At 37.0% G+C, this 23392-nt stretch overlaps 1 protein-coding gene across 1 annotated transcript in view; it reads left to right on the plus strand.

Annotated features, from left to right (window-relative positions):
* The window catches only part of LOC126416669 (transportin-3), a 210051-nt gene that overhangs the window by 110964 nt on the left and 75695 nt on the right, over positions 1 to 23392 (plus strand). The window contains exons 11-12 of the mRNA XM_050084469.1: positions 11351 to 11451; positions 14414 to 14548. Of these exons, the coding sequence (XP_049940426.1) occupies positions 11351 to 11451; positions 14414 to 14548 (236 nt within the window). The remainder of the gene's footprint in view (positions 1 to 11350; positions 11452 to 14413; positions 14549 to 23392) is intronic.

Below are 23392 nucleotides of genomic sequence, written 5' to 3' on the forward strand. Positions count from 1 at the left end.
CAGTGGTAATGGGAATGACATTTATGTAATTTTCACATTACCTGTTTGACTGATTGCAATGCTCTGATCCTCATATTTCCATTTCTTCTGAGCTCCCGTACTATTAATGTTCACATCACACACAACTGTGACATTGGTTAAGAAGCATGTTCTCTTTTCTGGTTGACATATGACTTAAAGCTAGTTAGCTGCAAGTTGGCTGGTATTTATTTGTTCATCCTACAGGATAGCATTACAGCATGCTGTTGTGGCCACTTTGAATGTGTGATTGTGCTATTTATGATATTTCTTTGCCAGGATAGTGCAACCTGATACTGTGTGGTCCATGGTCCGAGTGTACTCCACAAAGTTGACATCTATTGACTTGAGTGGTTTTCATTACTGCTTTTTCAAAGCTCTTTGTCTCAAAGCCTGAGCATGTGCAGCATTATTAGTGTTTCTGACTCTGCTCTCAGTCTTTCTCTTCTCAGCCACAGATGTGCCTGATCTTTGTCAATGTTATACGTTCTCCAGCCAGTTTGGGTACTGACCATGCAGAGATTTCTGTCTATGATTGTTTTAGTTTATTCCAAGTCTCAATTTTGATAGTACATTGAGAAAATGAGTCAGTATCAGTAAATCCTGTGAGAATTTTCTTGTAGTCTTCTTAGTATAGATAGTGATTCCTTTGTTTTCATTTTCTTTTCCACACAGTGTTACCTGATGCATTAAAGGCTCATTCACATGCTGGATCACAAACCTACTAATATGCTGTCTCCATTTGTCTCAGATTATACCTTCTTTTCCTTACGTGTCACACACACACACACACACACACACACACACACACACACACACAGGGAAAGTGTGAAGTCCATGAAACTTCAGCATAGGTAAATGTTGAAGTGTAATATAACAAATGATACAGTAAATAAGACAAGCTCTCAAAGCTATTTTGTAGTGTAATGCTGGCAAGTTAGTTTGAAAAACTGCCGAGTAGGGTGCCACTGACCATAGTTGCTGAAAATAGCAGTGAATCAGGCAGAGAACACAGTTTTTGTGCTAGAATTTTCCATTGCCAATCAATTGTGTGTGTACAAAGAGCTTTCTGTAAGAAGTTTTGCAAGACGCCATCAGTTTACAACAGCATAGTGAAGTGGTACAAGAAATTCAAAGGGAATGCTTGTTTGTGTGATGTGAAACACCCGGCCCAGTCAAGCATGTCAGAACAGATGGTAGACCATGTGAGGATAATGATGTTGCAAAGTCCCACACTCCATCATAAGTGATTAAGAGTAAAACTATAAATTTCAGTTTCTGCAGACCATAAACCATGACAAAAAAATTGTTCAGCACATTATTCAGCATTTGTATACAGATCCAACTTGAAAATGACCTTACAGTCAAATTAATCTTCAGTGACGAGCCCCCCCCCCTTTTTTTTTTTTTACGAGGAAAGCCAACTGACACAACACAAAGATACGGTGGACAGAGAATCCGCATGAAACTGTTGAATGTGTTTGAAGTTCTAAGAAATTTAAAATGTTCCATGCTGTCTCCAACAAGACAATCTATGGACCCTTCCTCTTCACTGAAAGAACTATCAATGGTGTCACCTGTCTCGACATGCTGCAATTGTGGCTTCTGTCACAGCTTGAAAGTGACAGCAGTGATGTTATCATTCAGCAAGATGATGCCACTCCAAATTTCTACAATTGGCTATAAGATTAACACATAGCTGAATAGGCCGTGTGGCAGTCGCTGACTTGGCACTACTCAAGTGGCCATCATACATGATGCCTTGCAACTTTTTCTTGTGACATTATATCAAGGATAACATTTATGTTCCACATCTGCCACAGAACCTTGTAACTTGTGACACCACATTGCAACATGTGTCCTTACTGAAATTCTGGGTATGCTGGGTTGAGTATGGGCAGAATTGGACTTTCAGTTCAGTGTGTGTCCTGTGATGAAGAATGGACAAATAGAACATTTATAAACATTGTAAAAATACTTTGAGAGTTTTTCTTTCATGTGTTGTATCATTTGTCACATTGCTCTTGTTTATTTACTTGTAAATTTTTTTTTTTAAAATGCTTCATGGACTTTCTAATTACCTTGCAGTCTGTTGTCAGCTGTTGGGCACACAGCACTGTAAATGGTAAGCAACTACTGGGTCTAACAGTCTGCAGATAATATTTTTTTCTACTAGACCAAAAATATATTCAATTAAGTTTGCTGCCAGTTATCCTGTATCCGTAATTTTGTTCTTGGAGTTGAGTTGAGTTGGGAGTTGAGTTGAGTTGAGTTGGGAGTTGAGTTGAGTTGGGAGTTGAGTTCTTAGCACCATTTTTACCATCCTGTATTATTCCTGAAGAAATACTACTATCACCACCACCACCACCACCACCACCACCACCACCATGATGAACTACAGCCTTGTTTGAGAGTGATCATTGAGCTAAAAAGTTTTAAATTGTTGAGCAAAATAATTTTATTGTTTCTTTAATGGTATTATTATTTTACAAAGTGGTGTTGTTTCTGTGTCTGTTTATCTCCTGAGCAATAACATCAGTATAATATATATCACAGGGTAATGTAAACGGATAGATAAAAAATGTACCAGAGCCAGTGGCTCCTTCTTCTGACAGAGAAGTTGAAGTGGAAGGAAGAAGAGTGAAGGAAAATGACTGGAGAGGTTTAGGAAAAGGAGTACAATTCAGAAAAGTCACCCAGAACCCCGGGTGAGAGGAGACTTACTGGACAGGATGAGCAGGAAAGACAGATTGTTGATTATTTTTGTTGTTATATGTATATCACAATGTGATGATGTAATGAATGTATTGTTGACCCATGGTTGAGGGGCAGTGTCATTTGATTACTAATCAAAGATCCTGGGTCTCGGGATCAATTCCAGCCAGAATATAGTATAACACAGGATAGATGAAGCAATAAGGAAATAAAAAGTATGTTAGCACGGCAAAGAGAGCATGCCTTGCCAAAAGAACTATGTTACTATCAAATATCGGCCTTAATCTGTGGAAGAAATTTCTGACAATATATATTTTTAACACAGGTGTGCATGTTAGTGAATCACACACTTGGGAAAACCAAAAAAGAATAGAATCAATGCATTTGATATGTGATGTGTAGAAGGATCTTGAGAATTAGATGGATTGATAAGGTACAGGTTGAGGAGGTTCTCCACAGATGTGGTAAAGAAGGGAATATATGGAAAAAACTGACAAGGAGAAGGGGCAGGATGATTGGACATGCGTTAAGATATAAAGGGGGTAACTTCTGTGGTACTGGAGGGAGCTATAGAGTACAGGGAAGAGAGTGTTTGGAACACATCCAATGAGTAATTTAGTGTGCAAGTGCTACTATGAAATGAAGAGATTGTTGCAAGAGAAGAAATTTTAGCATGTTGCTCAGAACCAGCTAGAGGACTGATGATGCAAAATAAATAAATAAATAAATAAACTGTCTGTGCATTGATAATGTTTAGTGTGCTCTTATGCTTTCACAGTCCGTACACCGTCATTGTTCATCAAATGCACCACTCATTTTGTAGCTGTAACATGACAGTTTACTGCGAAGGAAAGATTGATAGCATTTTAGTAGCATAAGATAATTTACTTTATAAGTCATTGCAAAGTGCATAAAAGTGTAAGTCACACTCTTCAGTCTCTCCTTTCCTTGTTTCCCTAAAAAGAGAAGCAGTGGAAACAGAAACTGTCTTGTATCACCTTTCTATGGCATTAAAGTAAAATATGTATCTAATAACAGCTCACATAGCTTACAAGCAGTTATTCTTCCCATAATCCATGCATGAATGAATGGATTGAGAAGAAAGCTTAATATATATTACAGTGAAAAGTACACAGTCACAACCTTTGCACATTTTGATTTGCAGAGTATAGCTATAAATGTTCAATAATTTAGTCTCACATTCACCTTCTATAAAATAGAATTCATGTGCCCATTTCAATCCACTCTTGAATTACATTTGGACTATTTTCTCTCATCTTCAATTGTATGATGAACATTTGGAAGAGCATTTGTAAAGCTGGATAATATGAGCGCACTTTTGGAGGGCAGTCCCTACATTGTCATGCTGTCAATAGAGATTTTCCATCATGTATAATAGAGATTTTCCATCATGGATACTGTACGCTATTTTGTCTGACAAAATGATTACTGATCAAGGTGGCGCAGTGGTTAGCACACTGGAGTCGCATCCAGGACGACGATAGTTCCAGCTCGCATCTGGCCATCCTGATTTAGGTTTTCTGTGATTTCCCTAAATCGCTTCAGGCAAATGCCGGAATGGTTCCTTTGAAAGGACTTGGCTCACTTCCTTCTCCATCCTTCCCCAATCTTGTGGTACTGGTGACCTTGCTGCTTGGTCCCCTCCCCCAAATCAACCAACCAACCAAAAAGATTTTTCGTGACTTGCATGTCTGGGGAAATACTTGCCTGTTCTAGAATATTAAACTTGTTTTCTATATTGCCGCCTTTTCTGTTCTAATAATAGAATGTTAAGTAGTTTAAAAAAGTACTGCAATGCAACAGTGGTAACCATGTCTTACACAAACTTCAAGCAAGGCATTTTTCATAAAAGTTGTTTTGTGGGCAACTAATAGCATTACATTCTTATCTTAACATAAAAGCAGAATTTTTATTATTGTTATACCCATATCATGATTATCAATACAGAATGTATTGTTTTATTTGTGATGTAATAACCTTTTATGTATGTTTCTTATCAGTATTGTAAAATATCTCTGTAACTTTCAGATTTTGAACACTTTTCACATTAAAAATCAGAAATCCACCATCATCAGTCAGAACTGGTAACAAACAATGATGGCAAACTTTTTTGTTCAGCCACATAGGGATCCTTTTTTTTTTTTTTATATAAATTGTGTTTAGTCTTCTAAAACACTGCATGTCCTCATTACTCTTTGGTTTATTTCTTATACTTCCCATACAGTCTTTATTTTCAGCTACATGAAATACAAAAAGACATCAACTGTTTCAGTGACTTAATTGTTAACCAATTGGCTTGTACAGCCAACTCACAGCCAGATTTTGGTTTCAAGTTCTTTATTACATTGCCAGCTGTGAGATGGGCCGAGCAGCTCTTCTTTTCTGGTGTATAATACACTCGATTTTTTTAGGTGTTTTGTGAGTTATAAGAAATTGTTTTTATGGTTTTTCACTAGCTGTGTAGCAGCAAGCAATTTATGTCATAAAAAGTTCCTCTCAGATGAGGAAATCAAAAGTCCGTTGAATAAGAGTGCAAGTGATGTTTCAGGTGAAGTTTCTGATAGTGCTGATAATGAAGATAATGGGAGAAATGATAGTAGTGATGATAGTGATCCAAATGAAACAGATAGTGACAGTGATGTTGCAGTAGCAGGTGTGTGTGTGTGTGTGTGTGTGTGTGTGTGTGTGTGTGTGTGTGTGTGTGTGTTGCTAAAAAAACAGAAAGTAGAAAAATGGCTGGGAAATAAATCAGGATAAACCTTCCAAAATTTCGTTTGGTGGTTCTAGTGGCATCAATCCTAGGGTTCAAAGACAATTCCCTGAACAACTCCCTTTGATATGTACAGAGACATTGTTAATTTACCAAACAATGCTTGGTTTCCTATAACATCTGATGGAATTCACACACATTTTGCTTTATGTGCTCTTACGACACAGGTGAAGAAGCCAACGCTTCAGTCATACTGGTCCATAAAAAATGCAATTCGTGCTCCTTTTTTTCTGACATATGTGGTATAGAAGATGCTTACAGGTTTCTAGGTTTCTTCATTTCATAAATAATGAATATTCTGATCCTGCAAAGCGTCTGAACAAGTTGCAACCTGTTATTGACCATCTTAGAGTTTCCGCAGTGTTTATTATTCTGAAGAAGATATACCAGTTGATGAAAGCTTCATGAAATTCAGAGGTAGATTCTGCTACATAAAACTGAATCCCCCAAAAAAAGAGTTCATTTTGAAATACAGTTCTTTAAAATTTGTGAGTCAAAGAGTGGCTATTGATATTTGTACAGGAAAAAACCTGACCCCAACCAGTAAATAAATCCCAATTAGTTAAGCTGTTGTTATGGACTTCATGCAACCGTCTTTGGACAATGGTCATGTAGTGTGTGTGTGTGTGTATATATATATATATGTTGAGAACTGGTATACTTCATCATTGTTTATAAGGCTCCCCTCAAGGGGCACAAATGCCATAGGGACAGTAAGATCCACAAGGCAAAATATGCGTGACTAGTTCCAAAAATCTAAACTAAAAACAATACAACAGCCAAAGGAAAAAGTGATAAGAAAACCAAAACCCTTGTCCAGAAGCCCAAAGCAATTATACAGTGAAATAATTCGATGGACACGGTTGACAGACAAGACTAGCAGTTGTCATGTTTTCCTCTCATGAGAAGATACACCAGAGGAGATAAGAAAATCTTCTTTCACCTGATGGGACATTGGGATTTTCAATTCATATATCCTACTAAACAAAGTGTCAGGAAAAAAAATCTTGTTTCAGTCAGTTCAGAATACAGCTGGCTGTGAATATAATAGAACAGGTCACCTTACCAGACTGCCCTAAACATGGATGGCCCCAATATGGACTTTCCCATGTTAGACTGCAAGCAGCAAATTGTGCACATTTTGTTTGGTTAATCTCCCCCTAATCTCATCAAACACCCTTCAGAATCGTGTAGTATGCAAGTTACACCAGGTATGGCTGTGAGAAATGTCTAGCGATGCCTGAGCATTTTCAGGTATACCACACCAACAAAAACTTCTAAAACAGTATTACCTTTGCTCACCATCACATTGATAAATATTATTTTGAGAAAACTGTGTAACACAAAATATACTGATTTTCATAAATTTAATGATAAATATTAGATTGGTTATGGGGATAAATATTAGTAAGTCACTGGGTTAATTTGTACAATTTCCTTTTTTGATTATTGGTTACCTATTACTTTAATCTAATTGTAGCTGATGCACATACTTTCAAACTTGCTCTAACAAGTTTATAGTCATTATTGAAATGTGGTTCAGACACATTCTATTAACAAATATTTGTTTGTCATTTTCCCAATTTAAGGATCAAAAAATTTTGGTTAGAGCTGTTGGGAATATTTTTTTCACTATATCTGTTGTTACTTTTGGGTTTTCATTATTAAACTAGTTGTGTTTCTGACTAATCTCTTGAATCATATAAGCATTTAAAGAAATACTGGTTTGGTTGTACAGTTTTCTTCATGTTATTTACTCAGCTGTTTGCCATCCTACAGATAAAATTTAATGTCTGCCAAACATTTCAGTTTCATATTCTTCAGTAACTAACTGTTTTCAATAGTTTCTCTAACCAAATTTTGATTTCAGCTTTTCATGTCATCTCAGGCATTTCCAAATAATTTGGGTAATGCAGGATATATAGTTACGTTAATAATATTGTTTTCTTGAAAGTCTAGGTTTCTCTTTACTAGAGGTTTTTTTTTCCACACCTATAACATCTTTGCTCTTCACTTGAGTCCCTTGTTAAATAATGGCTTCTTTTCCTCTACTTCTTTATAAACTATTATTTTCTGAGATGATAAACTTGTTCCTTATTTTAATTGTTTATGCTTTCCTTTTCTGAAATAAATATTATGATCTGGTGTGCGGATTTCCTGCCTGATGAATGTTTCTTGGTTTGTATACATTTTTAAGACACATCTTAGAATTATGTGATCATTTGAAATTCTTGTCTGGTGAATTCACATGTTGTGTAAGATTTCTTTATATTTGATAAAATGTAGTCAGTTTATTTTTATTTTTTTTTTTCCTTTTAGCCCTGAAAAATCATTTCTTTAATTCTCCTGGACAAATGCTACATATGACCTGTGTAATTTCTGGTGTCGTATCCAGAATTTCCCATTTTGTATGCACTTTCAAATTACAATTCCCTACTAGTGATGTTTACTGTTATTTATCTGCTTCTGTAACTCTTCATATGAAGAGGGATGGAGTCTTCTACGTCATCAGAATTTTGGTGCGCAGACCTGAATGATTTGTATGTTCTACCTCTCATTTGTTTTTGAAATAGTTCTGCCTGAGATTCTTTCATCATCCAGAATATTGTTTTAATCTTCCTGTTTACAATAAAGCCTACACCTGAATTTCCTCACTGATGATTTCTCTACAGTTACACATGTTGCAATTTTAATTCTATTTTGTTTTAATGTTCTCATCAAACTTCTGATGATCCTAGAGCAGCTCATTTGATCATATTTAACTCTTCTCACAATTACATTAACACCCTTTAGATTGAATGGTTTTGTTCTGTATTAAACTGAAGTAGTTTTCAAGATGTTTAAAAAAATGCAAAGCCTGATCAGATCTGAGTACTGATGAATCTCAGACCCTAGGGACAACATAACCAGTTCACATGCTGATCAAGGCCAATGTATTTCTCAAGTTCCAAGTCAGTATTGTGATTTGTCAGCTTGTCTTTCCGATGCCCGTAATACATTTGGTCCAGAGGATATCAGTCTATGTTTCACTATACTGTCTGCAGTGTGGGTTGGTGAGCAGCCCATCCATTTGTTCCCCTAATGCTTCAATGAGATGATTATTAATTTGATGTATTGTTGTAAAGTGGTAATGTGTATGTTGGTAATCAAAATGTGCTCTCATTAAGATGTAATTAAGGGTCTCAGAGCATTTATATCTACATCTACAAGACTATTCTGCAGTCCAGTACCCGGCAGAGGGAATATCATATCACCTTCAGACAGTTTCCCTACACTCAAGCAGCGCATGAAAAAAATTAACCCTTAAATCTTTCTATGTAAGCTCTGATTTATCTTATTTTATTACAGTGATCATTTCTCCCTATGTAGGTGGGCTTCAATAAAATATTTTTTGCATTTAGAGCAGAATGCTGATGACAAAATTACATGAAAAGATCTCACCGCAATGAAGAACACACCACCCCCAGTGTCGTATAATATCCCTCACCCTCTCTCCCTTATTTTGCGATAATACAAAATGAGCTTCCCTGCTCTGAACTTCCTGAATGTCCTCCTTTCACATCCAAAATAAGGTCTGTCGTACTGATTCCTAAAAGTGATATTTGTAGTGCTTTAACCAGTAGTTCTCATAATTACATTTAAATAAAATATTTTGTGCATTAGCACACATTGTTCCTTAAAATTAAATAGAAAAACAAAACAAAAGCATTCATTTAAATCGGCGTGAAGCTGTCATCTTTAGAGCAGATTCATCATTCTGAATAGGATTGCAGCAAATTGGTCAAAGTGTCAGTTTTTATGTTATAGTTGCTATTTAGTTTCACAAAATGTTGAAGCCTGTGCACTTTAATATTTGAATATCCATTGATGAATGGTTCATTGGATGTAATGCTGTCACTCAAAATCTGCAGCAGTGCTCTTTGAATATTGTACAGTATCAAGAAGAATTCAATTTTCTTTTGTTACAGAATGCTTTAATAACCTGAAAATGTTCCTTAGTTGAGTTCCCTCACCCCCACCCCCTCCCCCACCCCAGGGTACTATTCACTTCGAATAGGCTCTGCCTTGTTATCTTGTCAGTTTTATTATTCACTTTTACTGTTACAGGGTGTATACAACCCGGGTAATCTGGGAAAAACCCGGGAATTTTTCGGAATTCCAGGAATTTTTCATTGTTTTAATTTTCAGTTAAATTTTTGTAATTTTGACTGGTACGAATTGATTCTCTAGCAAAGAATGCTACTGTATCCTGCTACTGGAGAATAAAACTGCAGCTATAAAACATAAACGAGAGGAAAAAATAAACCTTTAGTTCGCTGAATTTCAATTGCATGTTTTCATCTTCTGCCACATATGGCATTATGCCATAATAAAGAACCAAACATGAGATAGTACTGTACTGCTATGCCAAGAAAATTTATGTCCCAAAAACCACAATGAAAAGCTTAATATCAGGTGGGACCTACTTCATTGTGAATCTGGACAAACCAATGTGCACTTCAGGCTGAATTATGCATTTTAATATCCTTTCTTTTACGGTGTAATGTAAGATCTCTTTATGCTTTATACATATAAACATGCGGGCTTCCTACATCACTACAGCTGCGCACATGCAGTAATGCCTGTTTTCTGGTGCTATCTGGCAACTGCTAAATCAAACCTATTTCTAACAGTCTTGGGACAGTATTGCAAATAGTGGTTTGAAAAGCATTACTTTAAAAGTAAATTTCCTTTTATGCAAGATGAATTATGTTACATGTGAGATAGTGGGATGAATTTCTTAAATCACAGAGCGTTTGACTCTCGTTCAAAACTGAACACTTTGAGGACCAGCCACATAGAAGAATTTCGAGCCCAGAAGAGCAGACATTTATGTCATTATTTTAAATTTACTGGCACATTTGTGTGATGCACCTTAAAGTATAACACATGCAAAAAAGATTAGTATTACATGTGAAAGCTTAGCTCTTCTTGTAGCTTATTAATCTTAGAGACCAGTATTATATGTGGAAGCTTAGCTTTTCTTGTTGTTACACTGTGTATATTAATGTAAACCATTAACTTTTCCTCTTTGTGTATTCACGCTACATAAGTGATCTTGCTGTTCAAATGGCTCTGAGCACTACTATGGGACTCAACTTCTGAGGTCATCAGTCCCCTAGAACTACTTAAACCTAACTAACCTAAGGACATCACACACATCCATGCCCGAGGCAGGATTCGAACCTGCGAATCTTGCTGTTGGCTTACTACAGCATGTGTCCTATGCTCTGAATATCTGCTGTCATCGGCTGGTGAGACCATGTGGCATGAGATATGATTGGCTTACAAAAGGGCATCACAGTCTTGATTTCAAAGCTCCGGAAACTAACGTGCTGTGTTCGGTGCAATTCGAATTTATACTTCCCATAATATGAAAATATTCAGCTTATACGTTGCTGATATCAAATGCCATTCCAAAATTTCTCTCCTTTTCTTTCATCAAACACCATTCCAAAACTTCTCTCCCCCCCCCCCCCCCCCTTTTTCTGGGAAGTTCTATACCAGTGTATGAAAGGTTAACCATTCAAAGGATTAATAAGTTTTGCAGTTCCGAGGTAAAATCTATGGAAAACATACTGTTACTTAGCACGGAAAATGTGTATTTTTGCCAGAGAAAAAGTATATTTTTTAAACGGCATATCTGGGAATAATCTGAATTGTTTTCCTTGTTTCTTATACACACTGTGTTACAATTGTGTTTTTGTGATTCTCTTGAAAGGACTGTATTGTATGAAGTTAGCTTGGTTATTTTAGTTTGAATTAATGCATAATGTTATCTTACAGGTGTTTCTGTGATTTTGGGTCGAATGCCACCAGATCAAATACAGCAAGCCATGAAACAAATCTGTTTCTTTCAGATTAATCCTTTGTGTCAGTTGGTTGAGGTATGTAACCACTTGACAAGCCAATAATATGATACTGGTAAATTTGATTGGAATAAAATAAAGGAATGAGTAAATATAACCAGCCACTATGCAGTGGAAATGTTAAGCAGAAAACCATTATCACAAAAAGTCTCCACTATATGATGAGTGTGTTTACTTTACTCATTGTGTAGCAGTTATGAGTTGGTGGTGTCAAACACATTCTTGAGAATTAAACTATAGTCAAAGACGAATGGGGGGAAAGTACAAACTGGGAGCAGTAGACACACAGGCAAAGGTCACACCAGTATTAGTGTTTATGCCTGGTTGTGTAAGAGGAAATTGGCAGTGAAATAGTACATTATACAGTATTTGAAAATCTAACAAGTGAGAAGAGACAGAGAGGAGAGGTTTGCTGAAAAGCTAGAGTAATGTGTAAAAGTTAATGTTGTTGCACAAGATGCAAAAGCAGCGTCCAAAGAAAGAAAAGAGAAACTACACAGCATAAAAATGAGAGAAAATGGGAACTTTAGGTTTGGAGGAACGAGGGGCCACCAAAATGATGGCAGGTATGTGTTGTAGAGCAAGTCATTCATGCTGAACATGTGCAGTAGTAAGTTACTGGAATAATTTCTTTATCTGTAATCATCCACCCATCTGTCTGTTTTTCCTGGCAGCTTTATAGTCACCATACTCACATAAAATCTGCATAGAGGCTATGTGCAGGAAAGTGTATGAATGACTGTTCTGACAGGTGGTTGACCTTAGACTTACTAGAGGTCTTACAAGTGATGTAGGTTTGAGTACGCAGTAGCAGTAAGTGCTTAGGACAAGCCATCTGTTAGAAAGCTGATTAGAAGATCTGAATCACTTGACAAGGAACAGGAATGAGGACACTGTTACCTCAACAAGAATGTAACAGCGATTGAAAGAGCAACATAAAGCAGCTCAGGGTGAGGTGAGGACATACCTCAATCTAGCATACAGTTTCAGAAAATCATAGCCCAACTTTTTCAGGATAGCCTTTTATTGCATAACAAGAGATTTTCTATTTTGTGTCAATGAAGTTTCAGTAGTTCTCAATGGCTGTGATGGAAAAGGAAATCATGTTGAGGTGCAGCCTGATACTGTCATTTGAAAGAATTGGAGACGTTATAAAATTGTTTTGTGTATGGGAGGGGACCTTGAAAATAATCAGAATACACTTCCTGCAGTCAGATGGGCAGTAGTGATGTGTTCTTTCACTAGTTGTCTCTACTGCTTATTGTTTGAAAACAGTTGACCAAATGTTATCCATAAGAAGAATCAGTTTGGTTGAAATGTGTGTTGAAAGAGCTGCAGATTTTATGATGACTTAATAATATTAATTTCCATAAAGAATGGTTGTTGCAGTGCATATTTTATGAACAACTACTGCACTAAGCAAACGCGAACTACCCATAGTAAGTTACAAAACATATTCAAGGGACTGTAAAATTTTTTTGACATATATTAACATTTTATTTTGAAAAATGAGTATTGTGCAGCAGTATTGCCCATTGTTTGCTAAAATAATTGTGTAAGGTACTGCCGGAAAAGTAGCCTATATCATGACAAGAGGCTCCTCAATCATTACAACCTGCCTGCTCATACATCAATGACATACACACAGATTTTGATAATGACTTCACGAGTGTTTCATGCCTAGCCTTTTAATAATATCTGGCCCCTGGGACTTTTTCCTGTCCCCTAGAATGAAAACAGTCAAACGGGAAAAATTTTCGGCACATGTAAGAGGATTCATCACCCCATCTCTCCACTCAGAAATAAGATTTCTTGTCAGTTTTCGGGCACCAAGGGTATAGTGGGGGAAGTATGTAACTTTATCCAATATGTTTGGTATTAATCATTATTGAATTAGATCCGTATTTAAGTAGAGGTTTGTCAACCAGTGACACAGAGTGAATATCGAGAAAGAAGGCAATAGATTCAAGAAGACAAGCTATTGTAACGATATTTCTTTTTATAAAAAATATATATCCTGACAGCTGTCAAAAAGTAATTCTTTATTTCAGTTGGAAACCCTCACAGGCACCGTTAAGATGAATAAAACCTGGCCTTAAGATGTATAAAAGCACAAAATAAATCGTTTTGGGGATAGTTGTATTCTAGCAGTTTATGGGGGGGGGGGGGGGGGGGTCAGTAATGCAGCCTCAGAATTGTACTACACAAAAACATTTGCAGTTTATGAGAACAAGATGACTTTGTTGAATCCTGGACCCTAGAAAATTCACAAGAGGAAAATATATTCTGGTCACAAAAGATTGTACCTCAGAGATAAAATAGTCATTAGGTATTGTAGATATGATTAAGAAGCAAGGACACAAATTTTACTATGGCTGCTTACTGATTATATCAGCTGATAGGCAGTGTACAATGAAAGGTTGCATCATAGAAAAGTAGCGTGATAAAGCAATGGATGCAAATTACTGAGGGGCCATAGAATTGGTAATGTATGTGTATGAAATTTCTCTACAATGTTGTAGATGTTTATCAGCAAAAGGCTGAATGTAGTTATGAGTGAGTAGTGGTGAGCAACTTCGGATTGTGTTGAAATAGTTACAGGTGTACAAAGTTGATGAATGTCCATTTTCATAAAACTATCCATTGTAGGCTTTCACCATATTTTCTCAGATACTTTGAATACGGTTCCATTTTATCCTAATACTGAAATAACTTAGATATTAGCTGCTAAAGTTTTCTGCACCATTACTCATGTTGGTAGCCTGAATTCCTCCTGTCCTTACCTTTCTTTGTCGTTTTTATTGTGTCTGAGTATATTTTTGTGATCTTTTTATTTAATTGTAAGTGTATTAATTAATGAAAACAAACTTATCCATGAGCAGAAAGGGTATTTTTCATCCTCTTATTTAATGTTGTTAATTAACTGCCTTTCATGTTATGTTGGAGGGATTTTCATTTTTGTGCTAACGTTTTGATGCAGAATGATGTGAAGACTGAGAAAGGAACAAAAACTGATCCTGTTCTATGGCTTGATAGACTGGCAGCCATCTTCAGGCACACAAAACCAGTTGTAGAAAATGGAGAAGTCCATCCTTGTCAAAGTGTAATTACAGAGGTAAGGGATCAATTTGAAGCAGGTTGTGTTACTTTGTATGTAAGTTGTTGTTCCTAGTTCATTCATAAGAGATACAATTCAGCTAGTATACGTGAATACCTTCAGATTTTTTGTTCTGTCACTCATTGAGAAATTCGTCAGAGAGATGTCTGAATTATATTGCCAATCATTAAGGTAGCTAACATCAAAATTTTACTTATTGTATGTATACGTAATCGCAGGAAGAATACTTGATTACATTTATAGATTATTAGCGCATGTACGGAGTGCAAAACTTAGATGATGAATGCTGTCATTGGAAGCAACAACAGCTGAGCCTATACAGACGAACTGAGGTTTGACAACTGGTACAGGTATGTCCTTTGTCACTGCTTCAATGCTGTGCCAAACTTAATTAACTATTGTGGCTAGCAAATGGTGGCAAACCAGTCTCCTGACAACCCATGGCCAGATCTTTTCAGTGGGGAAAGATCAGGAGAACATGGTAGCTACAGCAACAGTCGAACCGTTGACTGTCACAGAGAACTCAGGAAGGGGCAGTGACTAGCCATAAAGCATCAGAAATGGAATGGCAGCTGTCAATATTGCTGATATATGAACTAGACACGATGAAGTTGTTTATCAAGTGGCACCCTATACGATCAAGCTAGGTGCTGGGCCCATATGTTGATGATGAATGCCTCCACATTTGGATAAATCCATTGTCATGCAGAGCCAGGACTTACCTGAGAAGACAACGCGGTGCAGCTCCTGTGTACAGTGTTCTCATTAGGTGCACCATTGTTGACCCTCCTCTTTGCAGCAGTATCACGGGCAGCTGCGATAGTAGTCACCATGCTGGCAATCTGTGGTACTCCAGACGTCATTGTCTTGTCCTCGTGGCCTTGCAGTAATCGCACCATTTCCAGAGTCAAGATAAGTGACAGGGTGTAACATTCTGCACGGTTGTGCAAAACATGTGTCTGCCTTTTTGTACCATAGTCACACTTGGCCATTGAGATCCTGATTAGCATTGAGAATGGCCTTCCTGAAACTACTCTGGTCTATATTTACATGAAAGTTTTGGCATTCTGACTAGTGTGATAATCTCAATAGAATACAATTGTGCTGCTGCTGAATTCTGTCACGTGTCGGTAGACAGATCTCCTTGCAAGAGTTGTAACATGATCTCACAAACAAAATTCATATGCAATTTCCAATTGAGAAAACCCCTGTTTAATGTTCGCTTTTGTACAGAATCAAGATCAGTGGCTCCTAAACTTTCCGAGACGCTTACTCCTGAGACTAATCAGATATTAGATACTACCCACCTCCGCCCCCCCCCCACCACCACCACCACCACCACCACCACCACCACAAACATCAACAGCTAAGTAAAATTTAGACTTGAGAAGAATTTTTTTATGACTTTCATTTTTAAAACAAAAAAGGTAATATATACTTAGTTTTTGTAGGTGTTTTCTTAAACCAAAAACTAAAGAGTCAAAGACAATTGCTACTGTTTATTTCAACCTTTTTTTACAGTATGACTAGCTTAGCACTCGCTGCTTTGCTTGCATAGACTGTGTAGTCTACCGTATTTACTCAAATCTAAGCCGCACTCGAATCTAAGCCGCACCTGAAATTTGAGACTCGAAATTCAAGGGAGAGAAAAGTTTTAGGCCGCACCTCCAAATCGAAACAAAGTTGGGCCACTATAATATGAGACAATTTAGGTCGAATGAATGATGATACAGCTACAGTAGTTTGGTTCGAGTCGTAAGCTTAGCAGTTAAGCTTTACCAGGTAGCCATTGCTATGCGTCAGGCGCTCCGTCTGTATTTATACGGGTGCCCTTCTTTTTTCACGTGCTTCGTCTGGTTTGAATCGATTGCATATTTTTCTTTGATATGATAAGTGCCGTTCTCTTTGTTATAGGTTTTTTCATCACTCTAAGCTGAAAATGCATCATTGTACTGTGTCATGCTTTGTTTGTCGCATTCTGATAATGTGTGTTTACGACCTATCGCCGCTCGCGGCATGACTTGCTTTTGTGCGCGCTACCGCTTCTTACGATAAAAAAAAAAGAGAGGAATTGTCTCATTAGCGAAACAATGGCAAGAGACTGCTATTTGTTGTTACTTACACCGCTGCTTTCTTTGATGATGATCAACAAGAACCAAATAATAGACTGCGTATGACAGACGATGTTGTGAACGAGAGTTTAGCAAAAATTTCTGCCATTTGAAAATCTTTGCAGACGCCTCTTTTGTACATTACATTCTGCACAGAAATTAGAGTCATCTTAGATTTAAAAATCTAGTCAATTGCTGTGCTTCATTTCTGACTGTATCACTATTAGGCATAAGAATAATACGAATATAAACATGATATGATATGTATATTCTTCCGCGTTTGCTGTTGTCTCATACAAATTTCGTAGTTTATTAGGCAGACAGGATTAAATGAGATAGCAGCAAACACGAAAGAATACATTGCAAAATGTTTATATTCGTATTATTCTTATGGTGAAGAGAATACTACATGTGATTCACAATTCATAAAAGTTCCTATTAGCAACCATCTCTTCTCACAGGTAGGAAAAAATTCAGAACGTAGACAAACATCCCAAACAGTCTCGCCAGTCGGATTTTCATAGTACATTGAAATGCTGCTACATTCGAAGATGAACAATACGGAATTTGTATTTACTTCGTTGGATAATGTATGAAAATGCAGTGGTCGAAACTCGGGGCGGAGAAAGTAGCTCGTCTTCCACCTTTTTTTTTTTTATTTTTTATTTATCTTTGTGCCTGCAAAGCATGCCTGTGTAGCGCTACATATATTCGACGGCAGAAGTTAGTTGTGGCGGCACCTACCAACATTTTTCAGAACTTCCGCTTACTTTGCACTCAATTCTAAGCCGCAGATGGTTTTTTGGATTACAAAATCCGGAAAAAAAGTGCGGCTTAGATTCGAGTAAATACGATACACAGATTTTTTTTCTTTAATCAAATTTTTATGTTGTTCGCAAACTACAGCATGTTTATTTCTGTAGATTTAGCTTTAAAAATGTTTTAATGTAACAGAATATTTTCATAAAAATTTTCATCCCTTTTACACCACTTTGGGCTTGAATTTCCAAAAACACTGAAACTTATTTTATTGAATATTGGGCTCCATAAGGTTCCCGTTCTGTGCATCGACCATGGAATATAAAATTATAAATAATGTCGCAGCCAAGGAGCCAAATTTATATTTTCAGAGTTTTAGTTTCAAAAATGCTTTTGTAATGATATATTTCCATAAATCATTGAAATAAATGCCAAACATCTGTTATATGATATTTTAATAGTACTACTGGTTTCACAACATTAGAGTTGCATATTCAGGTACATTCTGTCTCAATCAGATGAGTGCATTGGATGTCCCATCATTCCATCAGATGATAATAAATTAATTGACATAGTGATTACAATCAAAATTTGAAACAGGCTGAATGAATAAGACAACCATAAAACTGGGTCAGCTTGGAATGGATCTGATGTGTAAGAACTGTCATGTTCAGCTGCCAGCAGAGTACTGAGCATGTGCGTGAGTGATTTGCATATCACGTTTTAGCAATGTCGCTATCACTATCCCGTCTTCCTTTTCCAGTCACAAATAGCAAAGATTGGTTCTGCACTATAAAAATGCTGGAACATGAGAGGCTAACCCCCTTTTGGCTAATGGAAGTATTGAGACAACAGCAAGAAGTTTTCTTCAGCCGAGTCTGCAGACCCTTAGTTAATGCTTGTGATAAAGGAGTTACAGAATTTTGTTGACACTGAGGCACATTTTGCAAATTAGATCATCAAAGTAAGGAAATTGTGGGATCCATGCACAGATAATAGAACACTGAGAAAACTACTTAGATGTCGTATCAGCTCATCTTCATGTACAGCTAACCTTCTTGTTCTCTAAAAGTGTTAGTTGTTTTAAGGCTGCCAGCCTGTGATTAGTTCAGAGTAATACATAATACCTTCATTACCCAGATTTGTATTTGGATTTCTACATTTTCTGAAAGAGCTTAAAGGCCCCTCCTCTGAGCTCTCAATTCTCTGTCCCCATTGTCATGCTGTTCTTCATCTCTCCCCCTCCCTCAACCACCACCACTTCACCATTCTTCCCTCCACCGTCCCCCTTACACAGACTGCCTTGGTATGGCTAGCCCATGAGGATTTATGAGCTGCCAAAAGAGAGAAGTGAGGGAAGATGGAGGTGAGCGGAGGTATGGTACTGCGAGAATAATTTGTCAGAGTACTGAAAAGTCTTTAACTTGAAACAAGCCCCCTGGAGTAGATGACATTGTGGCAGAACTATTGATAGCCTTTGGAGAGCCAGCCGTGACAAAACTATTCCATCTAGTTTGAAAGATGGATTAGAAAGGCAAAATACCGTCAGACTTCAGAGAGGAATACAGTAGTTCCAATTCCAAAAGAAAGCAGGTGCTGACAGGTGTGAATATTACCAAACTATGAAATCAATGAGCCGCTGTTGCAAAATACTAACACAAATTCTCCACAGAAGAATGGAAAAACTGATACAAGATAGCATTTGGGAAGATCTGTTTAGATACCAAAGAAATGCATGAACAGGCAAGGCAATACTGCCCCTATGAATTTTCTTAGAAGATAGGTTACAGAAAGGCAGACATACTTTTGTAGCCTTTGTAGACTTACAGAAAGCTTTCAACAATCCTGACTGGTATAAAGTCTTTGAAATTGTGACAATAGCAGGGGTGAAGTATAGGGAGTGAATGGCTACTTTCAACTTTTACAGAAACCAGACAAGAGTTACAAGAGAATTAATGATTCTATTGGCAAATATTGGTTCTGTGACCAACTCTCTGTATTGCCATGATAGGAAGAAAAATCAAACTCGATGTCCACAGAGCAGTTCATATGTGAAGTGCCAACTCCACCTACCATCCAACCATTCATTAGTAAGTTGGTTATAGGACCAATATTTGCCACTAGAGAAGTGTGATGACAATGCAGTGGATCACCGAAAAGGGACACATTTGAATAAAGTGGTTTAGACATACTCCTGAAGATGTTACCCTTAATTCTCCTTCACTGACCAGCCCTAGTCTCACTTTCTGTCCGAAGTTGAAGATGGACATACAAAAATTGGCAGTTATGAGAGTCTTGGGGCATGAAAGAAAAACAGTGATTGAGAATGTGTATCTAATCCATTTTACGTGCTTGGGTGCTGTCGGTAGCTGGTGTCTCTTCTGTCCTTTGTTGTAGCTGGCTTCGAACTGTTGGTGACAAACGAATACTCCCCATAATGTAGCCCACATGGTATTTAAAGCAAGAAATTAATCACTTGTACACCCACTTTTGTCATATTCACAATTGATGGCCAGTTCAGGTTTCACAATTCTCTTTTGTAAGCAGATTAGGAAAACTACATACTGCACTTCATTGCAGTTCTTGCTATAAACTTTTTGTGCAGTAGACCTATGCAGTAGACCTACGCAGTAGACCTACTCTTCATGAAATAATTAACAATAGTTCATTGAGTCAGTGGACAATAAACTTAATCTCACAAGTGCAGTTACAATGTTGAGTGGTAGAATAATTTCACAAGAATGACAAACTGTTTTTCATGTTGAACAAAAAAATGTCACAGTTGAATATAGTTGCCCAGTAAAACTTATTGACGCTAATTAACACATTCTAAGAGCAGATTTTACTTTAACTTACAATGTTGCTGCACTATTGCTGGAGACTTTTTGATATTGACACAGAGGTGTTAGCAGACTTTAACACAGTCTGTCATAAATATCTGACATGTTTGCTCACAAGTCACAGACTTCTTGATCCATAGATGTTGCTCAATTTAGTTCCGACATGAGACCTTACAGATCAGGTACACAGAGATGTCCAGCATTTCTTTCTGACGACAGACTCTGATATGAAATGGCATAATGATGTTGCTAGGTTGTTTGCATGTTGGAGACTGGTGAATGATGGCTTTTTAAAGCCAGGCTTAAGAATATGATGCAATTTCTGAAACTACATAATCAGCTAGGTTAAATTTTGCTACTTTTCATAGACCATAAGATTTTTACTATTATTTGGTTTATGAAAAATTTTTAAGATTAAAAAATTATAAAAGCATGTGGAATATTGTTTAGCTTTCAGAGTTGGAAATCTCCTACTTATGAATATGGTATCCATCTTGAAAACACTCTTTAGGATTGTAAATCATCCAAAATCTTAGTGTCTTAATTAGTGAGATTGTCATCTGATGCAGAAAAAAGTATATTAACAGAGGTAGATTGTCAAAGTTAGGAATTTTGTAAGCATTGATGTGGAATAGGCAATTGAAACTGAAGTTAGTGAGATATCTACTTCCCACTGAATGGAACAGTATTTTTTATTCTATCTGTTAGCTCAAAGTTTTTCTCCATTACTTACTGCAGTAAGAATGTCAATTAGCCATAACTCTTAATTAAATGAGCTTTTAGTGAAACTAATTTTACCATCATAATCAGGACAATAAATAACCAGCTAACTATAAATTTAACTGGAACTAGCCGAAATAACATTCCAGGTCATTCATGTACATTTTTACTTGTGCAGCTGCATTAAAGCAAAAAAATAAATAAATAAAAATTTCATAGGAGTAGAAAAATGTAACATCTGAAGTTTCCAGCTTGCTGTGTTTCAAAGGAAGTGAGACAGGGTTATTGCTTATTTGCAATATTATTCGGTCCATACAGTGAGCTAGTAATAAAGGACACCAAAGAAAAATTTGGAGAAGGAATTAAAATTCAGGGAGAAGAAATAAAAACTTCTGAAGTTTGCTGATGACCTTGTAGTTCTGTCAGACACATCAAATTACTTGGAAGAGCAGTTGAGTGGAGTGGACACTGTCTTGGGGAAAAGGAGGATGTAAGATGAACATCAACAAAAGCAAAGCAAGGGTAAAGGAATGCAGTTGATTTAAATCAGGTGATGCTGAGGGAATTAATTAAGAAATGAGACAGTAAAAGAAGTTGATGAGTTTTGCTATTTGGACAGTAAAATAACTGGTGGTGGCTGAAGTAGGAGGATATAAAATGCGGACTGGTAGTTTCGAGAAAATGGTTTTTGAAAGAGAGAAATTTGTTAACATCGAATATTAGATTTAAGTGTCAGAAATTCTTTTCTGCGAAGTGTTTGTCTGGAGTGTAGCCTTGTATGGAAGTGAAACATGGACGATAAACAGTTAAAGACAAGAAGAACATAGACACTTTTGAAACATGATGCTACAAACAACTGCTGAATTTTAGATTGGTAGATCATGTAATTAATAAGGAGGCACCGAATAGAATCGGGGAGAAAAGAAATTTGTGACATAACTGGCCTAAAAGAAGGGATCTATTGATAGGGCATGCTCTGACAAATCAAGGGATCACCAGTTTAGTATTGGAGGGAACTGTGGGGGGTGGGGGCAATTCTAGTGAGAGATAAATACACTAAGCAAGTTCGAATGGATGTATGTTCTAGTAGTTACTCAGAGATGAAGAGGTTTGCACAGAATTTAGTAGTATGGGCAGCTGCACCTTGAGATTGAAGGCAGCAGTAGTGACAACAATAACAACATCAACAACAACAACGTGAACCTACCTGAGCTGTAAGCCAGCCCCAGTATGTAGCAAACATCACAGCTTTCTGGGTGGTGAGGGCAATATCCCATCAAATAATTTAAAAAAGCAAGAAAACATTGTAGGAGTATTTCCTCAAAACATTGTAATACTTCACAGTATTAAGGGCATCTCAGGTGGATATCTGAGTAAGGCAGGTGGATAGCCATTATCAATGTAATGAGAAAGAGTTGTGTTCAGACCAGCCATAGAGAGAAAGCCCAAACATTGATGAAATATTTTGCTCAAGTGACCACCACTGTCACCTAATATCCAGGTTTTAGTCACCATAGAGCTATTGCTAAGAGGAAACTTAACATTTTTGTTCCACTAATGATGAACATTACAACAACCCCTTCTCATCACGGTGACTACATTCAGCACTGCCTGCTGCAGCATGTGACACAAGCAACAGATCACAATAATTCATTACACCAGCACCTCATTCCTTCAGAATATCTTGAACTCTTGATTTAGTGATGTTGCTCCATTGTGATTTGTATCGACATCGTTCACAGACAATGAGCACACATCCACTATTTAACACTGCCTGCGGATAACTGACTGGTTGTGGGTGCGTGTGGATGCACACGTGTACGTGTGCCTTTGTATGCGTGTGTACTCTAGGTCAAAAAAATTCTGTCCTAAATGAGTTACATTCTGTCAGAACTTTCCATACCACATTGTCAATTACCCTATCTTACACAAGAAGTTAAATGCCAATCTTATTTCCTTCCTTTATATATCAGCGTGTTTCATTTTGAAAGAATGGTCCTAATCTTAGCAGGGTTAATAAAGCAACGAATAAAATAAAAATTTGTAGTAATGGTTTGGCTGGAGAGTTTCCATCTATTTTGTCTGATTAAATTCATTGTTATATGACAACTACTTTTTTTTCTGTTCCAAGATCTACCAGAAGTATTCACTGGGAATTGTAGTATGCTGCTTGAGTAGGATAAAAGAGGCTGATATTACAATTATTCTGTTTTGCTAATATTACAGTTATTCTGTTTTGTAGCTCTATGCAGATTTTGAAACACCTTTGTGTGCATTTACCCCTTGTAAGGTGGTTTCTTTATTTTCATTTTGACTGTGTATGTGTGGGGGAACAGTGGTGAAGCTGTAAAGACAGTGCACCATAGTGCTGTGAAGGGACTGTGGAAACAGCATGTCATGGCACAGTGGTC

The sequence above is a fragment of the Schistocerca serialis genome, chromosome 8, assembly GCF_023864345.2.
Source record: "Schistocerca serialis cubense isolate TAMUIC-IGC-003099 chromosome 8, iqSchSeri2.2, whole genome shotgun sequence".
Lineage (NCBI taxonomy): Eukaryota > Metazoa > Arthropoda > Insecta > Orthoptera > Acrididae > Schistocerca > Schistocerca serialis.